Here is a 23156-nt window from a genome sequence, read left to right on the forward strand (position 1 = left end):
AGGTGCACGTTTGTACAGCCCCATCAAATGTTGCAAGATAATTGCTACATGTGCAATGCTACACAATCTGGCCACAAAAAAAGGAACAGCAGTGGAACTAACTGACTCTGAGGTCGAGGACAACCCTCAGCCAGAGCCCTGCGCAGCTGGTGTTGCAGTTGAACATGATGGGAGACAGAGACGGGCAGAGATTACCTCAAACTATTTCTGAGTGAGTAACGAGACAGAGCCAGTAACAGTTTCATGTTAAGGTGTTTATTAAGCATACCTCCAGTATTGTGATCAGTGTCCAATCGGACATGGGATACATCACCCATCTGATGTATGGCATTAGGCAGTGGTCTCTACTTCCTGCGTCCACGCGCTGCACGTGCACGTTCCCTGGCAACACTGTCTGTTGTGTCAGACTGTTCCTGTGCAGCGCCGTGGCGTTCGCTGTGCCTCCTGCCTTCGGTGGGTGAGGGCGTAAAGCTACCACGGCTGGTAGCCTCCTCACTGTCCCCCCCCTTCCATTGTGGCCACCTTTGCATTCTGCATGAGCTCTAATGCTGAGGTCATGGAAACCATCCCCCTGGCCACATCCCTGGTGCAATGCGCCATCTCCTCCTGCACGGCGATGGACCTGCGACACATCAGTGAGGTTGCATTGGCCAGCCGGTTCACAGACTTGGTATAGGCCTGGAGCCTCTGCCTCTCCCTGCGCCTGCCAAGACGGTCCTGCTCCAGCTGGCTGCAAGAGGTTGTCCACAGAGGTTGCTACTCTCTCCATTCCCGCACACAAGTTGTCTCCCATTGCACTGATACTCTTTTCCATCCTGTGCATGTGCTTGTTGATGTGTGCCACCTCCCTGTGCATTGATTTCATCTCCCTCGATTGCAGGCGCTGGACCTTCAGCATGTTGCCTTCCAGTCCAGCAAACACACTTTCACCCTGTTTGGATGCTTCAGGACTGTCCGGCCTTGCCCTGCGGCGTCGGGATGTAGTGTGGGCGCCCTCGGATGGAGTACCAGCCCTCTCCCTGTTGCCTCCCTCATGGATTGGACTTTGTTCGCCCCCTGTGCCCTCCTCTGATGACTCCTCCATCTGCTGGAGGGTGGCCAGGCCATGCCTCCTGCCTGACTGTGGTGGTGGTGGTGTTGATGATCGTCGCAGTGGGGACTGGGTATGAGGGGATGGCGGCGTTCCCTGGCGCTGTGGTGATGCCTGTGGTTGGGGATGTGGTGGCTGTGATTGCGCCGAGCTTGTGGTCCCCGCAGCCATACTTTCATCCTCATGTTGCCTCCCCTCTGGCCTGGCTGACTTTGCTCTGCTCCCCTCTGCAGCACTGTGAGATGACTCGCCTGTAATAACACAAATGTAGATATACTCACTGCTCTGTCTGCATTAGAATTACATTAAATACCATGCCTACAGATCACAGTGATTGTCCTGACATAGCCAATTACTTTACCATGCTATTGTGGTTGCTAGCAGGACTGTCCTATACATCAGTTCCCTCTAACTACATCTCCCATAATGCATAGCAGGTAATCAGTAAGACATGGAGTGGAGTGGGAGCCCCTATGCCACTATGGGGATTGGGGTTGGGGAGGGGGTAGATCAGCATGCTGGGCATGCTTCTTACCTTGTTTCTTTGCTGCTCTGGCGAAGCTGTCTGCGTCTCCCACGCCACTCACACTCTCCGGCTGGATGGTGGACTCCACCATCAGTTCCAGTGGTGTTGGTGCTGGTGCTCTGTTCTTTCCGCCACCTGTTTTATCAGCCTGCCTCTGCCTCTCTGCCATCCTTACTTTTGCTGTCTTCCTGAGGTCGTACCACCTCTTCCTGATGTCCTCAATGGTACGCTGGGTCACACCTATGGCATTTATTTTGTCCCGCGCCACTCTAGATTTGCCTCTTCTGTGACTCGGGCACATGGTGGGACTGCGCTCCAAAAAGCCTGTGATGGTCCTGGCTGACATCCTGGATCAGTACCTCCAGCTCCTTGTCACTGAACTTCAGTTTTCTTTTCCTCTCACTTCCCTCATTCTCCCTGTCCTGGCTTGCCATTTCAATGCTTGTTTCCTTTTTTGTTTTCTTGTTTGTAGCTGTGAGGCTCTGTTGCTGCTGGCTCCTCAGCTCACCTGCCTGCCTGCCTGCCTCACAGTGAGCTCCAGGTCATGTGCAGCTGCCTGGGTGTGGCCACTTCCTGTTTGGGAGGTAATTGGGTGACACAGGATTGGCTGATTCATCGAATTACAAATTTTTGAATTACAGAATAGGTATTCACCGAATCGGTAATGTATTCTGTAAATCCGATTCGGTATTGGAATTTCGGTATTTTTTTTTACCGATTCATTCGAATTCGGTATTTCTTACCGATTTTTAACGAATCGGTAATGTTTACCGATTTTTTATCTACATCGCATATACCGAATTCTTAATACCGAATCGGTAAAATTCAGTATTAAGGATTCGGTATTATTGATTTACCTACATATGGCCCTTCATGTAGGAAAACAAATATCAAAGAAAAGTGTCTCCTTGTGAATACCAGACAATACCAGCAATGGACCTGGCCTTTCTATAACTGGACCAGGCACTAAGGGTATTTTGTCAAACGTCTGAACAAGTTCTGGAATTTCCTTTAGAACTTCAATTATCTGATTCTTCTGTGACCAATCATTATGGATATACAACCCTTAAGCACCACAGTCTAAAAGCGCTATAACATCCTTAGAATGAAGAACAATTTGCAAGAGACAAAATAATGTACTGTTTTCTCTAGAATATGATCCTACAAGGAATCCAATGAGCACCCCTGTTTTACCCTTCCTGGAGACAGGGGCTGGTGTTTTACCATATTCTTGGTAGGGTGAACCGGACTAACTAACTAACTGACTGTCCCCTCCACAAAATGAACACAGCACTGCTTTTTATCTGCGATCCTTCTCAATCTCAGACAGAGGACACCAGTCTGTACTGATCGGTATAGGCTCTTCTTGAATGGAAGAAGAATCAGAGGTGTGACCTCTATGTTGCAGAAGCAACATTTTCATGACAAATGGAATGGCTCAGAAACTGTAATTTTTTACCTTAATTTTTGCTTTCCAGGAGGCGATGTTCAATGAGAAGCACAGCCTATACTAGCTCAAAAAATAAAAGAATGTTGATGGAGCAGAGCCACAAATTAATCCATAATTTCCTAATTGAGACCCTGCCTAAAAAGCTTCATCTGAATTATTTAAATTCAAGTATTCTCAGTACCAGCTGACGAAAACAAGTCATATCAGAAAGAATATCAGAATTCCCTTGTTGGACATCGTATAAGCTTCTTCATCTGAAAATTCTGTCTGGTAGTTCAAATATCTTCTTCAAAGAGCTAAAAAAAAGTTGGCTAATCATCCAGACATGGGTTTGATTTTGCTTCTTTGGGATAGTCCAACCTAAGGCAGTTTCAGAGAGACCAATAATGTATACTACCTTTAAGCAATCAGAGGCACATTCAGCTGGCCGAAAGGCAAAATGAACTAGATATGTGAATGTCAGGGGGTCCCTTGCTCGGCTCAGACTGAGATATCTGATTCTCCGTCTTACCTACAGGCGGACTACTACGGGCCCTTTAAGAACAGCCCTTGCTTTCTTGGTGACGGCCTCGCCTCTGGACCACCTGACTTTGTGGGCCTATCCGGTTCGAGCTCTCCTCATTTGAGGGAGGACCAGGAAGACGCCGTGTCTCGGGGAGCACTGGAAGAGTCCTCGTGGGAAGAAGCCCTGAAACGCCAGGAGGTCAACGCGAGCTGGAGCAGGGAAGCCGAGACTAACGCAACGGAAGCGGGAGCCGAGACCAACGCAACGGAAGCGGGAGCCAAGACCAAGACGGCGGAGCCCTTCGCGAGACCCGACACAGGGTGTGGAGAAGACGTCAGGACAGACCCGGGGGAGAAGCAGACACCGGCAGCTGAATCGCCAGGAGGCCAACGGTACCGCGTATCGCCCAGCCATGCGAAGGAGGACGCGTGGCTTCTCCAGGTGCGTGCTCATTTGGGTTCGCTCTTTAGGATTAAGAAGGGCGGGACCGGGTAGGAGACGGGAGGGAGCGCCTGGGCACCGCAGTTCATGAGCACAGTTCACGGGAGTACGTTGCTGTCGGTGGTGGTTCTGGCTATTCCCTCACTCCCCCTCCCTTACATTTCTATACAACGTGACCCGTCCCTAAAAGCCTCGTTTTCTCTTTGTTTGCCTTACATGCACTGGAAAACCCCGAACCTCCGTCCCAGAGACTGAAGCCGAGACTACAAAGGAAGGATCCTGGACCCTTATTGTTTCTTGATTCTCACGAACGTTTTGTGTAGAAACTCAATAAAAGAGTTTAAACTTCGCCCTCCAGTGTTGGCTCCTTCCATTCATGTGACCCAAAGGTGACAGTGAATCGAAAAATTATTTCTACTTGATTAGATCTCTACTTGTACAGGCTACAGGAAGGTCTTGCACTGCCAATCTGTGTCTAAGAACTGCATTCTCTCGCGCGTGGCCCCTCGCAGCAGGACTCAAGGCGGAGGGAGCGTGGGCAGGATGACCTCCAGAGGCACCTGATTCCAGGGAGGGCCACTGATAGAACCACTGTGGCGCTCGTATGTCTGCTTTTATGATGGCCTCCTCGGCGTTTGCTGTTTCCTGAGGCCGTGATTGGGCGCTGCTCGAGACCGTCTACCACTAGGAGATGAGACTGTCCTTTAACAAGTAACTTTGTTCTGAAAAGGGAGGCGTATTGTTGACTGTTCGACCCATGTATATTCTGGCTTTTTATTATGCTATAGCTTACTGTCTTTCACCACGGGACCTGGACTGCTTCCCGTCGGGAGGGGTCACAAGTTATCCTAAATGAGAATTCTGGTCAGAAATGGGGTCGTATAAGAACTTGGGCCGGGTTTCATGGGGGCATGTTCCCTCTACAATAGTTTTATGGGGTGGGGTAAACAGGCGCTCCGCACTTTTGAGGAGTGGGCAGTATGGAGTCCGCGTTACATAGAGGCAGGGAGGTGGGAAGGGGGTGAGTGGTGTCTTAGGGGTTTGTTGTTTTAATTTCATTTGCAATAATTTTCTCTGACAGTGCAAGAAAGTTACCTGTTTTGGTGATAGAATGTCCGACAATATAAAACGCGGGGCTAATTAATATCACTTCTTTGTACATTCCACCTTGACTTCACCTCCCGACACTTACTGATTTGGGTACACATCTGCTCAATTTGCCAGAGGGTGAGTTGCTACTTGGTGGCGACTGTAATGCAGCACTAAATGATGAACTGGACAGACGTCCTGCCAGGCCGGGTGAGCCGGCGGGAAAAGCACTTGAAGATTTTTTTATGGCAATGGGCCTGCTCGACCTCTGGCGAGCCCATAATCCGTCCTCCCTCCAAAACACCTTTCACTCGGGGGTACAAGGGAGTCTGTCCCGCATAGATTATATGTTTTGCAAAAAGAACCAGCTTTGTCTGTTTAGCAGGGGAACAAACAACTTTTGCGGGCATACCTTGACAGTCCTATTTTCAGGGACCACCGCTGCTGAATTGCTCCCTTCCGCCGCCGCAAAGTCACACCAGCGGCCGCAGTGCGAGGGGGACGCTCGGGACAGAACCACACTTCCCAGACGCCCTAGCGGCGGAACACGCTGCCACACGTCATTCCTGCGCCAGGAGGTGCTTCAAAAGGAGGCCAGCCCCGGTGGAGCGGGGGAACAAACAACTTTTGCGGGCATACCTTGACAGTCCTATTTGCAGGGACCACCGCTGCTGAATCGCTCCCTTCCGCCGCCGCAAAGCCACACCAGCGGCCGCAGTGCGAGGGGGGCGCTCGGGCAGAACCACACTTCCCAGACGCCCTAGCGGCGGAACACGCCGCCACACGTCATTCCTGCGCCAGGAGGCGCTTCAAAAGGAGGCCAGCCCCGGTGGAGCGGGGGAACAAACAACTTTTGCGGGCATACCTTGACAGTCCTATTTGCAGGGACCACCGCTGCTGAATCGCTCCCTTCCGCCGCCGCAAAGCCACACCAGCGGCCGCAGTGCAAGGGGGGCGCTCGGGACTGAACCACACTTCCCAGACGCCCTAGCGGCGGAACACGCCGCCACACGCCATTCCTGCGCCAGGAGGCGCTTGAAAAGGAGGCCTGCCCCGGTGGAGCGGGGGAACAAACAACTTTTCCGGGCATACCTTGACAGTCCTATTTGCAGGGACCACCACTGCTGAATCGCTCCCTTCCGCCGCCCCAAAGCCCCACCAGCGGCCACAGTGCGAGGGGGGCGCTCGGGACAGAACCACACTTCCCAGACGCCCTAGCGGCGGAACACGCCGCCACACGTCATTCCTGCGCCAGGAGGCGCTTCAAAAGGAGGCCAGCCCCTGTGTCGCGGGATCGCGCGCGGGTCGGCGCCGGGAGAAGCCCGGGACAAGGGCGGGGCCATCGGGGGCTAGAGGAGGCTGGGCTGGGCCACCCCCCTTGGTTCATCTATCAGGTACTTTTTGAACTGACTAGTAGCAGTTAGCCAACGATTACCCACCTCTGCAGACTTTGGACATTGTAAGACATTGGGGCGGAGAAGACTGTATACTACTTATGAAGGGCTTGAATCGATTTAGAATTTTAATTGTGGTGGGGCTTTCTTGTTGTTGTTGTTACTCTTTTGTTGATAGTGTATTAAGACAACTGAGAGGTAGAATAATGCTGTCTACTGCACAAGGAGCATCGCCACCAAACCAAAAACTCGCTCTACCAAGAGTAAACTCCGTACTCCAATTATACCCCCTAAATCACGCCCAATCCCCATCAGCACAGCAGGTCAAATAGCAACTCCAACGGCAATTGACTTAATGCTGAGGAAGGTCATAGGCGCAGTTAATGGGGAGATTGAGTGCACGGAGAGGCGCTTATCCATGACACCTACAACTGTGTCCCTTACACCAACAAAAGTCTTAGATTCAAACTCATGTGAAACCTCACTCAATGGTAGTCAGGATAAATCTTCATAACTTATCCCATGTGCCCAACTGGTAATAGATGAGGGCGGCCAATCAGACAGGGTTGGAAAGAGTATTTCCCAAAGTAGAGGGGAAAAAAAAGACCCCAAAAATTCACGCACCAGGAAACAGAAACAAACTAGAAAAGACAGTAGGGCAAAAGAGATAGAGGACTAGGTAGAGATAATAGAAGCCCCATGTCCCGCAATACCACCAGGGTGTTTGGATCCTGTAATTGCAGAACTCCAAAAACATCTTAAGGCTTTTATAGTGAGCCAAATAAAACCACTAGTGAGTAAACTAGACAAGATAGTAAATGAACTCCACAAACAGGGCAAGATAAGGGAGGCCTTAAATACTAGCCCAACTGGAACCTCCACTGCAGTAGGGTCGTCTTTAACCAGGCAATCCCCACCTAATAATAACTGCGTGAGCAATGAGCAATGCACCATCGTACAAGTTCACGCACTGCCTAAAGCCCCAGCTCAGTTGGGGGAAACAAGCAAACAAAAAGGTGGGAATAAGGACAGATTCAATACCTTGGGACATATAAATGTGACACAAAACCAAATAGGGAACCCCTTATCTCACAATCTGGCACATAACTACCAAATAGGCCATGAGCAAAATGACAGAATGCATTGCCCCTACCATGTATAAATTTACCCCCCGAATAAGTTGTTGTTTTTACCGGAGTACCGGAATTAAGGGTGGGCCAGAAGGAGTCACATATGGAACTTAAAAATAAGATTGTTCATTGGTTGAACATCCATAGGCCACTGCAAGGGGAGGAACCTGGAGAAATCCTGCATGTGAGAAGGGCAAATTGGATTGGTAGCAGGAGGAAAAACATTGAAGGGAATTGCATTATAGTAAATTTTAGGAATCCAAACCTAGTGGAGTACATATTGGGTAACCATAACAGGAATGCACAAGTACTATACAATCTATGCCATTAGGGTATTTCTATCCCAGAAAATGTGACATCTTCCCTCCGAATCAGGCTCAGGGCAGGAAGGGCAGAGTAACAGATGGGCACTGGGCAAGGAATCATGAATATTGTGGTTTCCCCACAGTAAATCAGGCCAGTGCTCAGTGGTCAAATAGATTCAGGCCTTTGCAGTCCCTGGATGAGAATGAATGACTATTCCATTCAAGTCACAGTCATGATGGGACGGTCAGTCAGATGCCCAGTGATTGCATTGAACAAGGGGGTCAGGGAACTGAACATGTGAAAGGGCCTCCAACCCCATTATTAACACAGGAAGGGGGTGAACAGGGGGTCAGGCATATGAGGAATGATAAACTTAGGTTAAACACGCAGGGCAGTAAGCTAGTGTAGGTGCCAGGGGGAAAGGATGAACATTTTGTCCTGGAATGTTGCAGGTTTGGCTGGAAAATTTGAAAACGTTGAGTGGAGAAATCACATATGTGGTTTTCACATTCTAGCTTTTCAAGAAATGTGGGCAGTCAACTCCTCTCCCTATCAGATAGAGGGCTACAAGTGCTTCTTCGTCCCAGCCCAAGAAAGCAGAGCAGGAAGGGCTAAGGGTGGGTTAGCTATTTATGTTGACCTTAACTTAGAGGGGAAATGGACAACACCATCCTGGACATCACACACCCTCCAAGCAATAATATTTCAAGGGCAAGGGTTAAAACTACAGTTATTTAACATCTACAATTCAGGACCTATAAATGGTAATAATGAAACCCTGCAAGAATTAGATGGTAGACTCACTCACGAAGCCGAACATAGGAAGGAGGGGGGAGAACCAATTGTGGTACTTTTGGGAGATTTAAATTGCACCCTTTGCCCAAACCTGATCCCTGTTACAGCTGACTGGGATGCGTGCCCAATTAAGAAGGGGCCACACCTGGAGCCTAGCAAGGAGGGAAGGATAATAACCAATGTACTAGACACCCACACGTTGGCACACACAATCGACCTGATTGCCCCGGGTCCTGAGGGCACGCTTACCCCAACATTTAAAGGAAGGGAATGCTCCTCTATTATAGACTTCATAATGATATCCTTCTTTGCTAAAAACTGGATCTTAGAAGCTAGAACTGAATGGAGTGTCTTCAGTGATCAAAACCCCTTAATGCTAGAATTAATATACACGGGTCACCTGGATTGGAATAAGCATGTAGATATAACTCTGAGGCCCACGGATCAGGGGAGGCAATTAAGATGGGCGAAAATTAATGCGCAGGAATTTTATAACAAACTACTAGAAAAAGGCAAAAAATATGTTGAGGACTGCTTAGATCCCTCAATAGAGGGTACTGAGCTAGTCGCGACTTTTGGGTCGTTAACTAAACTGGCAGACTCCTTATTGACAGCAAAGGGCCCGAGAAAGATTAGTACACTGCCAAGATGGTTTGACACCAATTGTTCTAGAGCTTTAAGGGACTTAAAAGCAACCCTGAAAGCTAAACCTAGGGACAAGGTCGAAGTAGCTAAATGCAGACAATTGTACAAAATAAAGGTAAAAGAGAGGAAGACTACTCTTCAAGCAGAAGTCTGGGCTGATTTAAGAGAGGCAGGAGAAAACAGGGACTTCACAGAATTTTGGAGGATTGTAAACAGGCCCTGCTTTCAGGACTGTAATAATCTGGTCATTAGCACTAATATCCTCCCTGAGCAATGGGTCACCCACTTTGAAGGTCTCTATAACCACAGCCAGGAAACTACTCAAGAAGGGGCTGGGATGGTATACGGTGCTCAGAAGTAGAGCTCTCAATAACAGAGGTAACCAAGGCAAATCAAGGGCTGACGCCGAATAAAGCCCCAGGGCCCGATGGGACCCCCCCAGACCTATACAGAAGTAATACTGACCTGTGGGCACCAATTCTGACGAGGGTTTTAAACGCGGCTATTAAATCAGGCCTCCCTCGATCTTGGTCTACAGCATTAATTGTCCCTATCTTCAAGAAAGGAAGTAGGGATAATCCGAAATGCTATAGACCTATATCGCAAATTGACATTGCAGCTAAGATATTAGGCCGGGTGGTACTGAACCGTCTTATGGCCTGGACGGAATAGCCACACACTATAGCTGATACACAGTATGGGTTCAGAATGGGTAAATCGACCAGTGACCAGTGCCTTAATCTGTATTTGTTAGCCGCTAAGTACACTAAAGCTAGCAATGGCACTGTCTATATGGGGTTTATGGACCTGGCAGCAGCCTTTGACAATGCGAACAGGAACAAGCTGTGGGCCATGATGTTTGATTTGGGAATTGACCCGGGTCTCATAAATATTCTAAAAGAGTTGCACTGGAACAACACTGCTAGGGTCCGCTTTAGCACGGAGGGGGGACCGACTGACCCTTTCCCGTGCTCAAGTGGAGTAAGGTAAGGGTGCATCCTTGCACCCTTTCTATTCTCGCTGTACATCAATGAGCTTGAGAACACCCTTAGTGCAATGGAAGTAGACTGTCCCAAAGCAGGAACGCGTCAAATCCCGGTACTGTTGTACGCGGATGACGCGGTCCTGCTTGCACGAACAGCTCGCAGTCTTCAATACCTTGTGGACGGATTTGTTAAGTTCATGGAAAATCTTGATCTGTCGGTGAACCTAAGCAAATCCTTCGTCATGGTGGCAGGTAAAAAACCCTCCAAGAAATTTCTGTTTAAAATAGGGAATCACATATTGGACACTGTAAGCACTTTACCCTACCTGGGCCTTTTGTTTGATGGTGAGATCCAGTTTAGTTCCCTAATTGAGGAACGTTGCACGAAGTTGGTTTCTGCAAATGGCGCCATTTTAAATTTTGCACGAACAAGTGATGTGTTTATATGGCAAAGGCTATATATGGTGTCGAAGTTTGGGGTTTTAGGGACTCTAAAAAATTACAGGTGGAGGAAGATAAATTTCTCCTGAGAATCCTAAAGATCTCTCAGGCCATTCCAGCTGAGATAGCCCATAGGGAACTTGGTACCCCATACATCACAGATTTGATAAAAATGAGGCTAATTATGGCATGGCTCAGAATCTGGACTAATCCAGAGGCGGGATTGAGTAGGGACATTTTTACACATTGTCTGCAAAGGGCTAAGGGCCTGCACATTCCATGGCTAAATTTTGTTAAAAATACACTAGAGTCCATTGGCCAGCATACTCTTTTTAGTAATCCCTCCACGATTGCCACCAATTGTAAACCATTAGTCAGGAAACTGCTGATGGAAAATTATAACATGATCAGAGCAGGCACTGAGGGCCAGATGTAGGTAAATTAATTTTACCGATTCATAAATACCGAATTTTACCGATTCAGTATTTATGAATCGGTAAAATAGAAGGGGGGAGATGTAGAAAGAATCGGTAATTGAATTACCGATTCTGTAAGAATCGGTATTTACCGAATCGGTAAATACCGATTCGGTAATGCCCATTGATTCCTATGGGCATTGAAGCCCATAGGATTCAATGGGCATTACCGAATCGGTAAATACCGATTTTTGCAAGGGTGCAGGGGGTGTCACTTTGACACCCTCTAGCACCCCGATTTAGGGCATGTGTGACATGTGGCACACAGACATGCCCTAAGGGCATGTCCGTCTGTCACATGCCATAGGTGTGCATGCACACATGTGCATGCACACCTGGAATGGGTATTTTACCACCCAATTGGATTGGGTGGTAAAATACCGATTCGGTAAGGCCTGTGGGACTCAGAAGAGTCCCACCTACATTGCAAAATTACCGAATCGGTAAAAATACCGATTCGGTATTTTGCCGATTTGGTAAATTTATCGAATCGGTAAAATAGGCCACCTACATCTAGAATAGCCATTTACCGGTCGGTAACGGCCGACTCGGCCGTTACCGGTCGGTATATGTCTACCTACATCTGGCCCTAGGTCATCAAAGCGTTCAGTAGTGGCCCATTCTTTAATTGACAACGGGGAGGGTATGGAACCCTACTTATGGCTGATCTATAATCAGCAGGACAGGTTTTTAATGTGCCGTTTTAGGCTCAATTTGTTACATAATATATTATCTTATCCCTCTGGTTTTACTGTAACGATTGAGCAGAAGGGTGCCTGCGGCTGCGACAATAGGTCTCCGCAGGACACCCTTCATTTTGTACTCCTTTGTTCATTTTATCAGTCCCCTAGTCGTAGTTTCCTAGTCGATATCTTAAGAGAGAAAAAATGGCGTCATGCTAAAGCTGCATTACTCTTTTTACAAAGAGCAAATGATACTCGCACTTTATGTTCTGTGATAAGCTTTTTAAAAATTGCTGTCAGGCTACGGAACACACGGAATTAAGTTATGATGTACATAAAATCTGTATTCTGTCTATATGAATTTTATTAGCTATGTATCTGTTTTTAAACTTACATATAGTTCAGTATTGTAATGTAAATGAATTTTTATAACTTGTATTTTTATGATGGTTTTTATCATCGAAATAAAGATTTATTGAACTGTTTAGCGGGGTGGGTCACCTCCCTAGAGGTATTTCAGATTATTCCCCAGCGATAGCTACATATGGTAGTTGCCCCACCGAACATCGCAGTGAGATGTGACTCAACCCCTGGTATTTGAGACTCCCTAAGGTATGGGAGGGTCTAATTGACACAACTAAAAAATATTTCCAAGAAAATGTGGGCTCGGTGGACTCAGCCTCCACGATGTGGGAGGCGTACAAAACTGTGATCAGGGGGCCAGGGTGTATCTATGGGTGCCAGGCACAAGAAAGAAATGCATAAACAACTGTTGGCCCTAGAATGCAAAATAACCCAACTGGAAGAGGACCTAGTAACTGCAGGGACTCCCGAATGCAAACATAAGCTGCTTCTTAAGCAGAAGGAATATAGAGATAATGCCGAAGAGGGGGCTAAGGCTTACTATCGAGTCACACAGTGTTGAGTCTATAAGATAGGAGACCATGCAAGCAAGCTCTTGGCGTGGCGGGACCGACGCGAACAGCCCTTCAGGTGGGTCACTGAGATTGTCAAGGAGGACGGCGTTCACCTCACGGACAGAAACAGTATAGCAGGGGAGTTTGCGGAGTATTTTGAAGCATTATACTCCTCCCAGAGTGCATGCTCAGGTGTCAAAGCGGTCACGCTGCTCGCAGGCGCCAACCACCACTCCAAGGCCACTGCTGTTTTGCTTGTTTTTTTTTTTTACTTTACAAACGCTTTTATTTATATAGTGCACCTGGCCGATGTACAACACTGGATGTCGTTACCCCTCACGCACTTGGGCAGAGCGGCTCTACATAAAAAGATTGGTGCTGCCAGTTTTGTCTATGCATTACAAAATACACCCTTTCCTGTTCGGTTTGAAATACTTTCAGACTGTAGAATCGGAGGTCATGACCCTACTCTGGAATGCTGGAAACCCTTGTATCTCTTTGATTAAGCTTACAAAGAGCCGGTATGATGGGGGGGGGGGTTGCTCTCCCAGCACTCAGAAGTTACTATTGGGTATCACAATTAGCGGTCACTAATCATTGGGTGCACTGGCCAATTGATCAACCTGCCTATAAGATGGATAGATATAATATGGCAAATGCCTCTTACCAGCGAGCTTTCTATAGGAGGCGGAGGAATGTCCCGGTATTCACACTGAATGGTACCACAGTGGAGTTGTGGCATGCTGCGACCGCCGCCTTGGGTTGGAAGAATAAGATTACCCTTGTCACCCCTCTCTCCGACTCTGACCGATTAGGTCTTATGGCCCATAGTCCTGGGTTTCGTAGTTGGGAACTTATCGGGCTCTCAACAATAGGCGTCCTGTGGGCAAAGGAAAGGGTAGTCACATTCAGCGATTTGCATCGTCAGTATGATCTTAATCCAGGGGAAACTTTCTGATACTTACAGGTGCGTAGCACATTGTATAAGGCTGACCCTATGGGAGCTGACCTCCCGGCAGCCTCGCCCCTAGAAGATAGGCTATGTGACGATTATTTCAAGGAAAAAGGTATCTCCTTGACATACAGAAACAAAAAATTAAACAATTCTCCAGACGCTCTAGGGAAGGTTTGTGCAAATTGGGTGGTGGACGTGAGAGATCAAGATGACAAAGAATGGCAAGAGGCGTTGTCATCTCCGCAGGAGTTCACGGTGCATTCCAGATTTAAATTGGTCCAGCTTAAACTCCTCCACAGAGTTTATTACACAGGTGTCGCTTTGGCCAGGATGGGTATTCTGAGTTCCCTGCATTGCCCGCGGGAATGTGGGCAAGTTGGCACTTACCTCCATCAGTGGTGGGAGTGCCTAAGTATACAGCTGTATTGGAGTAAAGTGACCGCAAAAATTAGGGAAGTTTGCAGGAAAAGTATGGAGGTCACCCTGCCTTTGCCTTTTGAATGTATGGGACGCAACTGACCTGACGGCTAAGGAAAGGATCTGGGTTACCCTTGATAGTGCTGTAGTGAAACGAAATATAGCCAGAACCTGGAAGGGCGACACAATACCCAACTGGACCGGTGTATGCAGATGGAAAGGGTGGTCTATGAAGGGAGGGGTTGCCCCCAGAAATGGACCAAGATCTGGGACGAATGGAATAAAGCGAGGGAAATGCTATGTGAACCGTTTCCAGACCCCTCTGTACAAGAAGACATGATTCTGTAATAATATTGGTCAGGATGTTGTGATTGTAGGATTGTACTGTGATAGAGATGTTAACTGCGAAGATGATTTAATGCTTTTATGGTAGATATGTGTCATGTTCATCCAGATTGACTAACCTTGGAATCCGGTACAGCAGGAGCGATGCTGAAGCTAGATTCACTCCTCCCTAGATACGGTACCACAGGCGAGTGTAAGACCAACACTCGCCTAAGAGGACCCCACCCAGGGAAGGGGAAAAAATGGATAAATAAAATAAAAAGAAGTGGCAGCCAGAAACCATCTACAGGACTTGACAACAGGAGAAACGCCAAACGTAGAGGTTGTAGGTAGGTAGGTACCTGCACAGAGACACAAGAGCAGGAAAGTTACCCTTTGTACTATAACACTTTACCCTTCTATGTATGTTATAAGAGGACATACACTTACTCAATAAGGCTTCCACACTCGTACTGAAAAAAGAAGGCAAAATAGGAAAAATAAAGTAAAAGAAAAGAAGACAGGGATCTGCCCAAAACCCCTATATCCAGAGAGAAACAAGTAGCTTCTCAAGTAATACACAGAATATCAATAGACTTGTAGCTCAAAGAATAAGGTCAATGTTCCTTTTAGACATCCGTTAGTTCCTGACTCAAAAATAATTATATTGTAGAGTACTGATCCGAGCCTCTCAACAGCTCTCCGGAAAACAAAATGTTTGGCAGTGTACCAATGCCAAAAAACACCTCCATATACCAAGTCTTGCAAAACAACAGGAAGAGTTACAAAACACTCTTCTCTAGCTAGCAACCCGCTAGACTTCAGAACTGATGAACAAAGTTAGAGGGAGAAATGTATATATATGTCTAGGGCAGCAAGCTCTGAGTACCGTTGTCCAGGTTCCCAGCACAGCGTGTCTCCCCCGCTCACAGCGCGGCTCCTCGGCGGCTTTCACTATCAGCGCGGCTCCCAGCACTGCGTGTCTCCCCCGCTCACAGCGCGGCTCCTCGGCGGCTTTCACTATCAGCGCGGCTCCCAGCACTGCGTGTCTCACCCGCTCACAGCGTGGCTCCTCGGGGGCTCTCACTGTCAACGCCCAAAGGGAACGGCCTGGATAGAATCTCTCCAGCTGCCGTCCACGAAGACTCAAACACACAACAACGTGCACAAACTTCCTGAAAGACCGAGTCCAAAAGGTACGGCTATCCACAGGTGACAAGCACCGCGGCAGGCACTAAGGAGGATAATATAGAAAACGGACAGAAAGAGTAAAGAGCGAAAAAGGACTAGAACAAGCATTCTGGGACCTGTAGTCACTCTATCGGACCTGAATCGTGACAATAACCCTGCATTCTCCCTTAACTGTTGGGGTTCTTGAGCTGCTGTTGAATGGTCACTACCAAGTCACGTGATGGTTCCATAGCTAAACCAGAATTAAGAAGTAATTGGGGGCGCAATCTATTAACTGCTAGATGCAACTGTTGCACATTCTAAACCTTGTGATGCTACAAAACGTAAGGGTGACTCCTTCCTGTAGCTACTGTGTTGCTTAATACTTCTGACTATCTCATGGAAGCAACATGTATCTCTCTGAAGTGCCACTAAATGAAGGAAAAAGCCAAGACACACAAGGAATTTCGATGCTAGCAGAAGAATTCAAAGTAGAAAATTGTACAGAGAACTGACAGTCTCCAGGTGAGAACTGGATTCAGCTACATCAGAATATCAGGCATATTATAACTGAAGGAAATCACTTAATAGAAAGTTAATAGAACCAAAGCCCTAGGACAGTGAAGCACAGGAACCATAAATAAATGTAAACCAGAGGAAAGCCCCAGCTGTTACAGATACCAGGGCATTTGCGAAGCATGGTATTGACGGTTCCAACTACTTATTCTGAGCTAAACAGGAAGTGAAGACAGAAAAGAAGCAGGAGCTGGCATAATGGGATGTTAAAGACACACAATTGATGGACGGAATGCAGAAAAATCCAAACATTCACCCCCCAGTCAAGAGATCTGGGTTAAATCCATTACTCTTTTGCTAACCAGTTAGGCCCTGGCAGTATGCAAATCAGTCTTGACCCTGTGCCTTATGGGAAAAGTCCAGCCCGAATTGCCAAGCGAGGTCCTCGCTGGACCGAAAACAAGCATCCTACAACCTATTTCGGGGTTTCACCCCTCATCAGCCAGGATAGCTTGAATCCAGTGGCACTGTGAGCCCGGGATCCACGTCTGGGCATACCCGGCGCACAGAAGGCAAGGAAGCAAAAGACACATAATTGATGGACAGAATGCAGAAAAAATCAAAACATTTACCCCAGTCAAAAGATCTGGGTTAAATCCATCATTCTTTTGCTAACCATGCCACCCCATTTTAGACCAGGCCATATGCAAATCAGTCTTGACCCTGTGCCTCATGGGAACAGTACAGCCTAAACTGAAAAAGCCCGGTCCTCCCTGGACTGGAAACAAGCATCCTAGGACCAGTTTCAGGGTTTCACCCCTCATCAGCCAGGATAGCTTGAATCCAGTGGCACAGTGAGCCCGGGACCCACGTCTTGGCATACCCGGCACAGGAAACTCAGAGATAAGGTATTAGCAGAGGAGTCCATGCTGGATTAAGAAAGACATATGTCACTTCTTGTAACATGGCATTTCAAATAGAAAATTGTCATATTTTGTGCAAGCATGGGTCCATGTACCTGAAGAAGTTCCCAATTAGATGGTGTGATATCTGTCCCAAACAGCCTATTAACAGAATGCAGTAAGCAAGAGGAACCAATATCATTCTTAATGTAACCGTGTGCCATCTTACAAGAAGAAAGATAGGCGCCAAGCTGTCCTTTGTCTGGACAGGCTGTGGACCCACTAGTAAGTCCAAGCCCTGCGAACGCACATTTTCACCCAATTCACCCGGAAGCAATGCAGCACAGAGACTCGGAAACGACAATGACCATGTGTCCCACCTGTAGCTCAGCTGTCTGTGTGGCGCGACTCTACGAGGAAATATTGTTACACAAATTGTCAGGCTTTCTTAATGGATCCCTGTCAAATGAATTATCTTAAATGTGCAATTCAAACAAGAGCTGGGTACCAGATGCTTAAAATAAACCTAATATTTACATTGTAATTGTCATATAATTGATGGCTGGTACATTTTTATTGATAATCTCTCCTTGTCAAGGGAAAGAAAATACATGTTTTAGGTTAAGCTAAAGGTAACTCTGATTTGTCTTTCGTGAAACACTAATCTTAACTGCTTCTATAATGGCAGTTGTTCTTTTTAAATATTATTCTATATATTTTTAGGAAATGTTATTAATATTGTATTGCGTTTTTTACGGATGAATCAAAATATAATAATGTTATATGTTCTTCATCGCTTCCTGTCCTGTTGTAGCTGTTGATTTGCACATTTAAAATGCCAGATTTTCCCCAGCCAAGCCAACCAAGCGATGAATATCTTTTCTTTGCTTTTGTATTGGTTATACTAGAGAATTCACCATGTGATGGCAAGACCTGCCAGAATGGCGGTGAGTGCCTGGTGGAGAATAAGATGGCCGCCTGCATGTGCCAATCAGGATACACTGGGGAGACCTGCGAAACAGGTGAGTGAATGAGGAGGAAGTAGAGTGAGGAAATGACCCAGGTCCAGGATAACAGAATTACATTTTCGGTGTTATTATGTATTTGTGTACCACTTTATCAAAGGTTTTAAACAAAAGCACAGGTGAACCACTTTGTAAAATATAGGAAAAGCAGATATACAATCTATTCCCAAACAGTAATGTTCTTCCAAAGTTTTCTTTATTCCAGTATCAAAAAAGTTTATAAAAAACAAGGTCATAAGCATCACTTGTTTAAAGTGGCACAGCCAACGCGTTTCGTCCTTGAAAAGGACTTCTTCAAGGCTGTAGATTCCAAACACATAAATATACATATAAATACACAAAAATGGACATGAATACAAATCACATATACTCACTTTATACAAACATGTAAAAGGTTATTAAAAACAAGGCAAGGACTATTTTTGTAGTCCAAGAGAAAAACCCAAAACATATATATTCATGCATTTAAGCAAAAAACTACTAAAGACATACTTCTTATAGTATAGTCAACTGTAAATTCATTTTCCAAACCTAACATAAATGTTTACATTTAAACATCTCCATAATAATTCATACATGATTTGTAACCTCAAGCCCAAGGGAGCCTAAAGGGCCTACACACGTATGAGTCAATGATATAAAATGAAAAAGAGAAAAGGAAGAGAAAAGTTGGATTAGTAAGTAGGCAGCCAAAATTCAAAATATATTGCAGTTCATCAAAGGCTTATAGCTACAATAAAACAAACAAGCTAGATGTTTTTTCTGCGTGTGGTCACGGTAATGTCATGTAGCGCATGACGGTGAGATTGCCCCACTCATATAGAGGTAAAGCGAGAAATCCTTAACATTAAGATAGAGTGCTAAGTAAGCCAATTGCTACGAAGCACGAACTAAGATTGTTTCTATGACTAAATGGTTAACAAATTACACCGGGAGCATATTCAAGGAGGCAAAGGTAAGTGCCAGATAATATACGACCGACAAATTCCTCAAAAGTATGGGGAAGAAGTAAAGACATCCTCAAACTGTATTAGGGACCCGAGGTAACCCAGCCCACTTACCATTAATTGTTCCCCATACCATAAAGGGGTAACTAGGTTGACAGATATATGGATCCAATTACAAGGAGCGATAGCCACCAAAGTTTCAACTTCAAATTTCCAATTGGTAGCGATCCATAGTGTGATCTGAAATATAATCTAAGATAAGAAAGGGGGAACATACAATCAATAGCTAATTCCCCTGCAGTTGTGGTAAGTAAAAAGTAAACACATCTCAGGTATACTCACTAGATCTAATCCAAAGACTGCATATTCATATTCATAGACAAAGTATATCAGCTTATAAGAACTTCCTTCCGACAGTCTAAATTATTTCTTTTAGATGGCACTCAACAATATGAATGAGATCCCCATATATACACAGCCTGCAAAAAATGATAACAGACTCCAATCATTAGGTTGAGAGGGCCCCTTTTTCACAATGACTCTCATGTTTGGTAGTATACCGCTAAAATCGTAAACAGGCAAACCATTAAAGTTAACATTCAATGGAAAATAAAATTAAAAAAAAACTCCCTCTAATACTCACATAAGGAGCAATAAACTATTGATCACACCCGACCATATGCCTCATATATTTTTAAGGCGATAAGCCTGCAGCCTGTGAAGGAAAGGAGGCAAGGGTGTATGAGTACAAAATATGTGGTCCAGTAGTAAATCCCCCAATGCATTGTCCTACTATTTGTGGACCAGTCCACCCCACAACCTCCATCCATAAATGGAGTGGTCGCCAAGTATTGAGGGAGGTCATGAATCCCTTCCTCTGCAACAGTCACTGTTGCAGAGGAAGGGATTCATGACCTCCCGTCTATCGACTTTAAGAATACTGAGACCGCGGATGCGGCTCGTCTCTTCTGACGTGCAGCCACAGTACAACACGAAGACTCTTCGGAAGTTCTTCTGGATTGGTTTGGAGAATATAGAGACCGCGTATGCGGCTCGTTTTTCTGACGTGCAGCAACATTTAAACACAAAGACTCCTGTAGCAGGGTTTCCGTTCTCCCACAGAACTGTGCACAGAGATCTAGAACCTGGGTGAGTTAGGGTGACCCAAAACTCACCTTAGTTTCAGAAATCCCCTTACCAAGCTAGCTACAGTGTCTCATCGGTAGTAATAACTTACCAATGACTTAGACAATCCAGAACATGAACTTAGGGTACCTCAGGTATCGTGGAACACATGAACACTCTTTCGTTATATAATCATTACAAACCGAAACTTGGAGGCAAAGAACACACGTGCAAGTTTGAAATGTTTATTTTTCAATGCAAAGTTCTCAAACGCAGTATCTTATATAATATCAACATACATATTATAAAAACCAGAGTTAGCAGCATAGTCACTAGTCCATAATAAGCGAACGGTGATAGCATATTATAATGCAAAATCTATAGAAATCTGTATCACCTATATTTCGCGCACCCTATTTAGAATATTATATTATATCTAAGAAGGTCTCATTTGGGTTCTAGCAGGGCGGGCCCATACCTCTAATTCTCAGTAGGAGGAGATCACATCAACAGCTACCAGCTCTCTGCATGCGAAGCATCAAGTGTGTTGATTCATTCCCTGTTACTCTATCTTAAACCCGCGTAGAGCCCAATGTTGGCAGCAACATTATTTGTGTTATGTCTAATGTAGTGCGAGGATCAGGCCTTCAGCAACCTTGTGTTAGGTTATTCTTAGAGGGTGCAGTTCTCAGTGTGCAGACATTTGTACCAAGTGTACCAAGCACGACTGATATCAGAGCAATAACATATTATTCTCAAATAAATCACATCTTTCGTCTAGGTTGAAAGCAATAATAACAATTAGGTGTCGTGTGCAAACTGAAGCCGAAGGAAAATATGTCGTTTAAACATTTAATAAACTCATGCTAACTTAACACAATATATAGAAACGCAGTAACCATATGACACCCCCCCAATGATCCGAGGACGGTTAAAAAAGGAAGAAAATATAAGCCAATACTATATGAGAGGCAAAACATGAAAGCAGAGTTCAACAATATTGAGCCAAGCTAAATGTATGTAAATGCATATGTTTTCAATAATAAAAAATATGTATGAATGCCTATAGTGGCCACACAAAAATATAAAAATTCGAACTTAAGGCCAACTCCAAGTCCACAGGCCTAGAACAAAGAAAAGTCGAATGTTCGTAATAAAAAAGGCACCATTCAGAATTACTAAAAAGTCATGTGCCATAATAAGGAAAGTCTTCAAAGTTACTCATGGGTTGAATGAATATGCAAAATAGGTAGCTACAGCTTCCAACATGAAATCACTGTCATCATCCGAAAACAGGTCAGCCATCCAATTAAGCAATGGGAAAGAACATACGTGCTCCTTCAGCACTGAATCCTCTAGCAACATCAGAGGACAACTCAGTGGGTTCCCGAGAATGCTATGTGCCAGAAAGTCATGCGCCGCTGCGGATATGTCCCACTGACCCATTAATCCATGCATCGCTGCCACGGCCATAACCCTTTCGCCAGAACAAACCAACTCGTGAGCAACTACGGGGCTCATTAGCTGATCAAAATCGACGTCAGGAGAAGTCGGTAAGCAGAGACACAAATCAATGGCCCAGTCAAAATCACAGCTCAGGCAATGAAACACAGGCTGGACGCATGTGAAATAGGAAAATCGGAACGATAATCCAAAAGCCGTGCTTAAAGTCGCAAGCGGCAAGGAACCATAGTAATCAAGCATCCGGTTGCGAAACTGCATCAGTAGGGGCTGAGCGTTTCCTTGCGCAGGATGGGCATCCATGTTTTATAAAGCAAAATATCACCAGAACGCCTGCAGCCAAAGCCAGCAAAACAGGGAATCCGCCAAACAGGCTTGCGAATATAGAATGAAAGAACGCAGGGATAATACCAAATACTTTTTCAAACGTAGTCACGAGACCACTGCTAACCAATTTAAAAAAATGCGCTAGGCCCGTTGTGGAGGAGGAATTAAAGATTTGATGAACCAGCTCGCAGAAATGAAACGGCAAATCAGTATTTAAAAGTGCCTGCACCTCTGTGTGTGTGTTAGCTATGTGAAGGACATAAGTTTCACGGGCAGAGCTCAGGGCCACTTCTTTCTGAGACAATAGGGCTCTTATTCGGCTCAAACCATTGAACTCCGTTCTCAAGGTTGGTATTCGTGGCCAAATGGAAAGATCTGAATTCCCATGCGTGGGTGGATATAACACATTCTTGCAACAAACCACACGTTCTGATACAGTAACCACATAGGCGATACCGACCATTAACCCACAACACATTTCGTTATTCAAAAGTAAATAACTACCGTTTGACAATAAAGTGAAAGTGGGAACTATTGCAGGAACTGGTGTCCCTTTTAAAACACAGGCTAAATTAGGCTTGTCCTGATTACAAGAACCATGCAACTGGATGTGTCTGCATATTAGTGAGCTGTCAGGCGACTGTGTACATTCTTCACCATTCAGATTCACTTCATTCCCCTCCTTTAGGCATCTGTATGTGTATGGTAAAGACCATGTCTCATGGAGGAAAGCACTGCCCAATGGTTCATATCGCCCTATAGCAATATATTTCATACAATTTGTAAATTTATACAGAGCAAAAGGTAAGGTAATAATACCATGGATAAGCCATGTAGCAGCAGTTACCTCAGCCACAGAAAAGGGCAAGGATTCTAATTTTTCAATGTGTAACATAGAAAATGATGCATCTCTCATTGAAAGCATGCGCTGTTTTTCAGTCAAATTAAACGGGGCAAATAGTGATGAGACGTTCATATAACTCCAAGGCACTCGACCAGACTTCAGAGTCTGTAGTGTCCAAGCAAACTGCATTACAGAACGCAATTGATTTTGACCATGATACAACACGGAGACTTCATCATATACAATGTCAACAACAGAAGACACAATATT

General features: G+C 45.6%; 1 protein-coding gene across 1 annotated transcript in view; it reads left to right on the forward strand.

Moving 5' to 3' along the window:
• Window positions 1-23156, forward strand: part of SNED1 (sushi, nidogen and EGF like domains 1) — a 2960801-nt gene that overhangs the window by 1044636 nt on the left and 1893009 nt on the right. The window contains exon 8 of the mRNA XM_086944023.1: window positions 18066-18179. Within this exon, the coding sequence (XP_086800149.1) occupies window positions 18066-18179 (114 nt within the window). The remainder of the gene's footprint in view (window positions 1-18065; window positions 18180-23156) is intronic.

This window comes from Lissotriton vulgaris, chromosome 11 (assembly GCF_964263255.1).
Source record: "Lissotriton vulgaris chromosome 11, aLisVul1.2, whole genome shotgun sequence".
Classification (NCBI taxonomy): Eukaryota; Metazoa; Chordata; class Amphibia; order Caudata; family Salamandridae; genus Lissotriton; species Lissotriton vulgaris.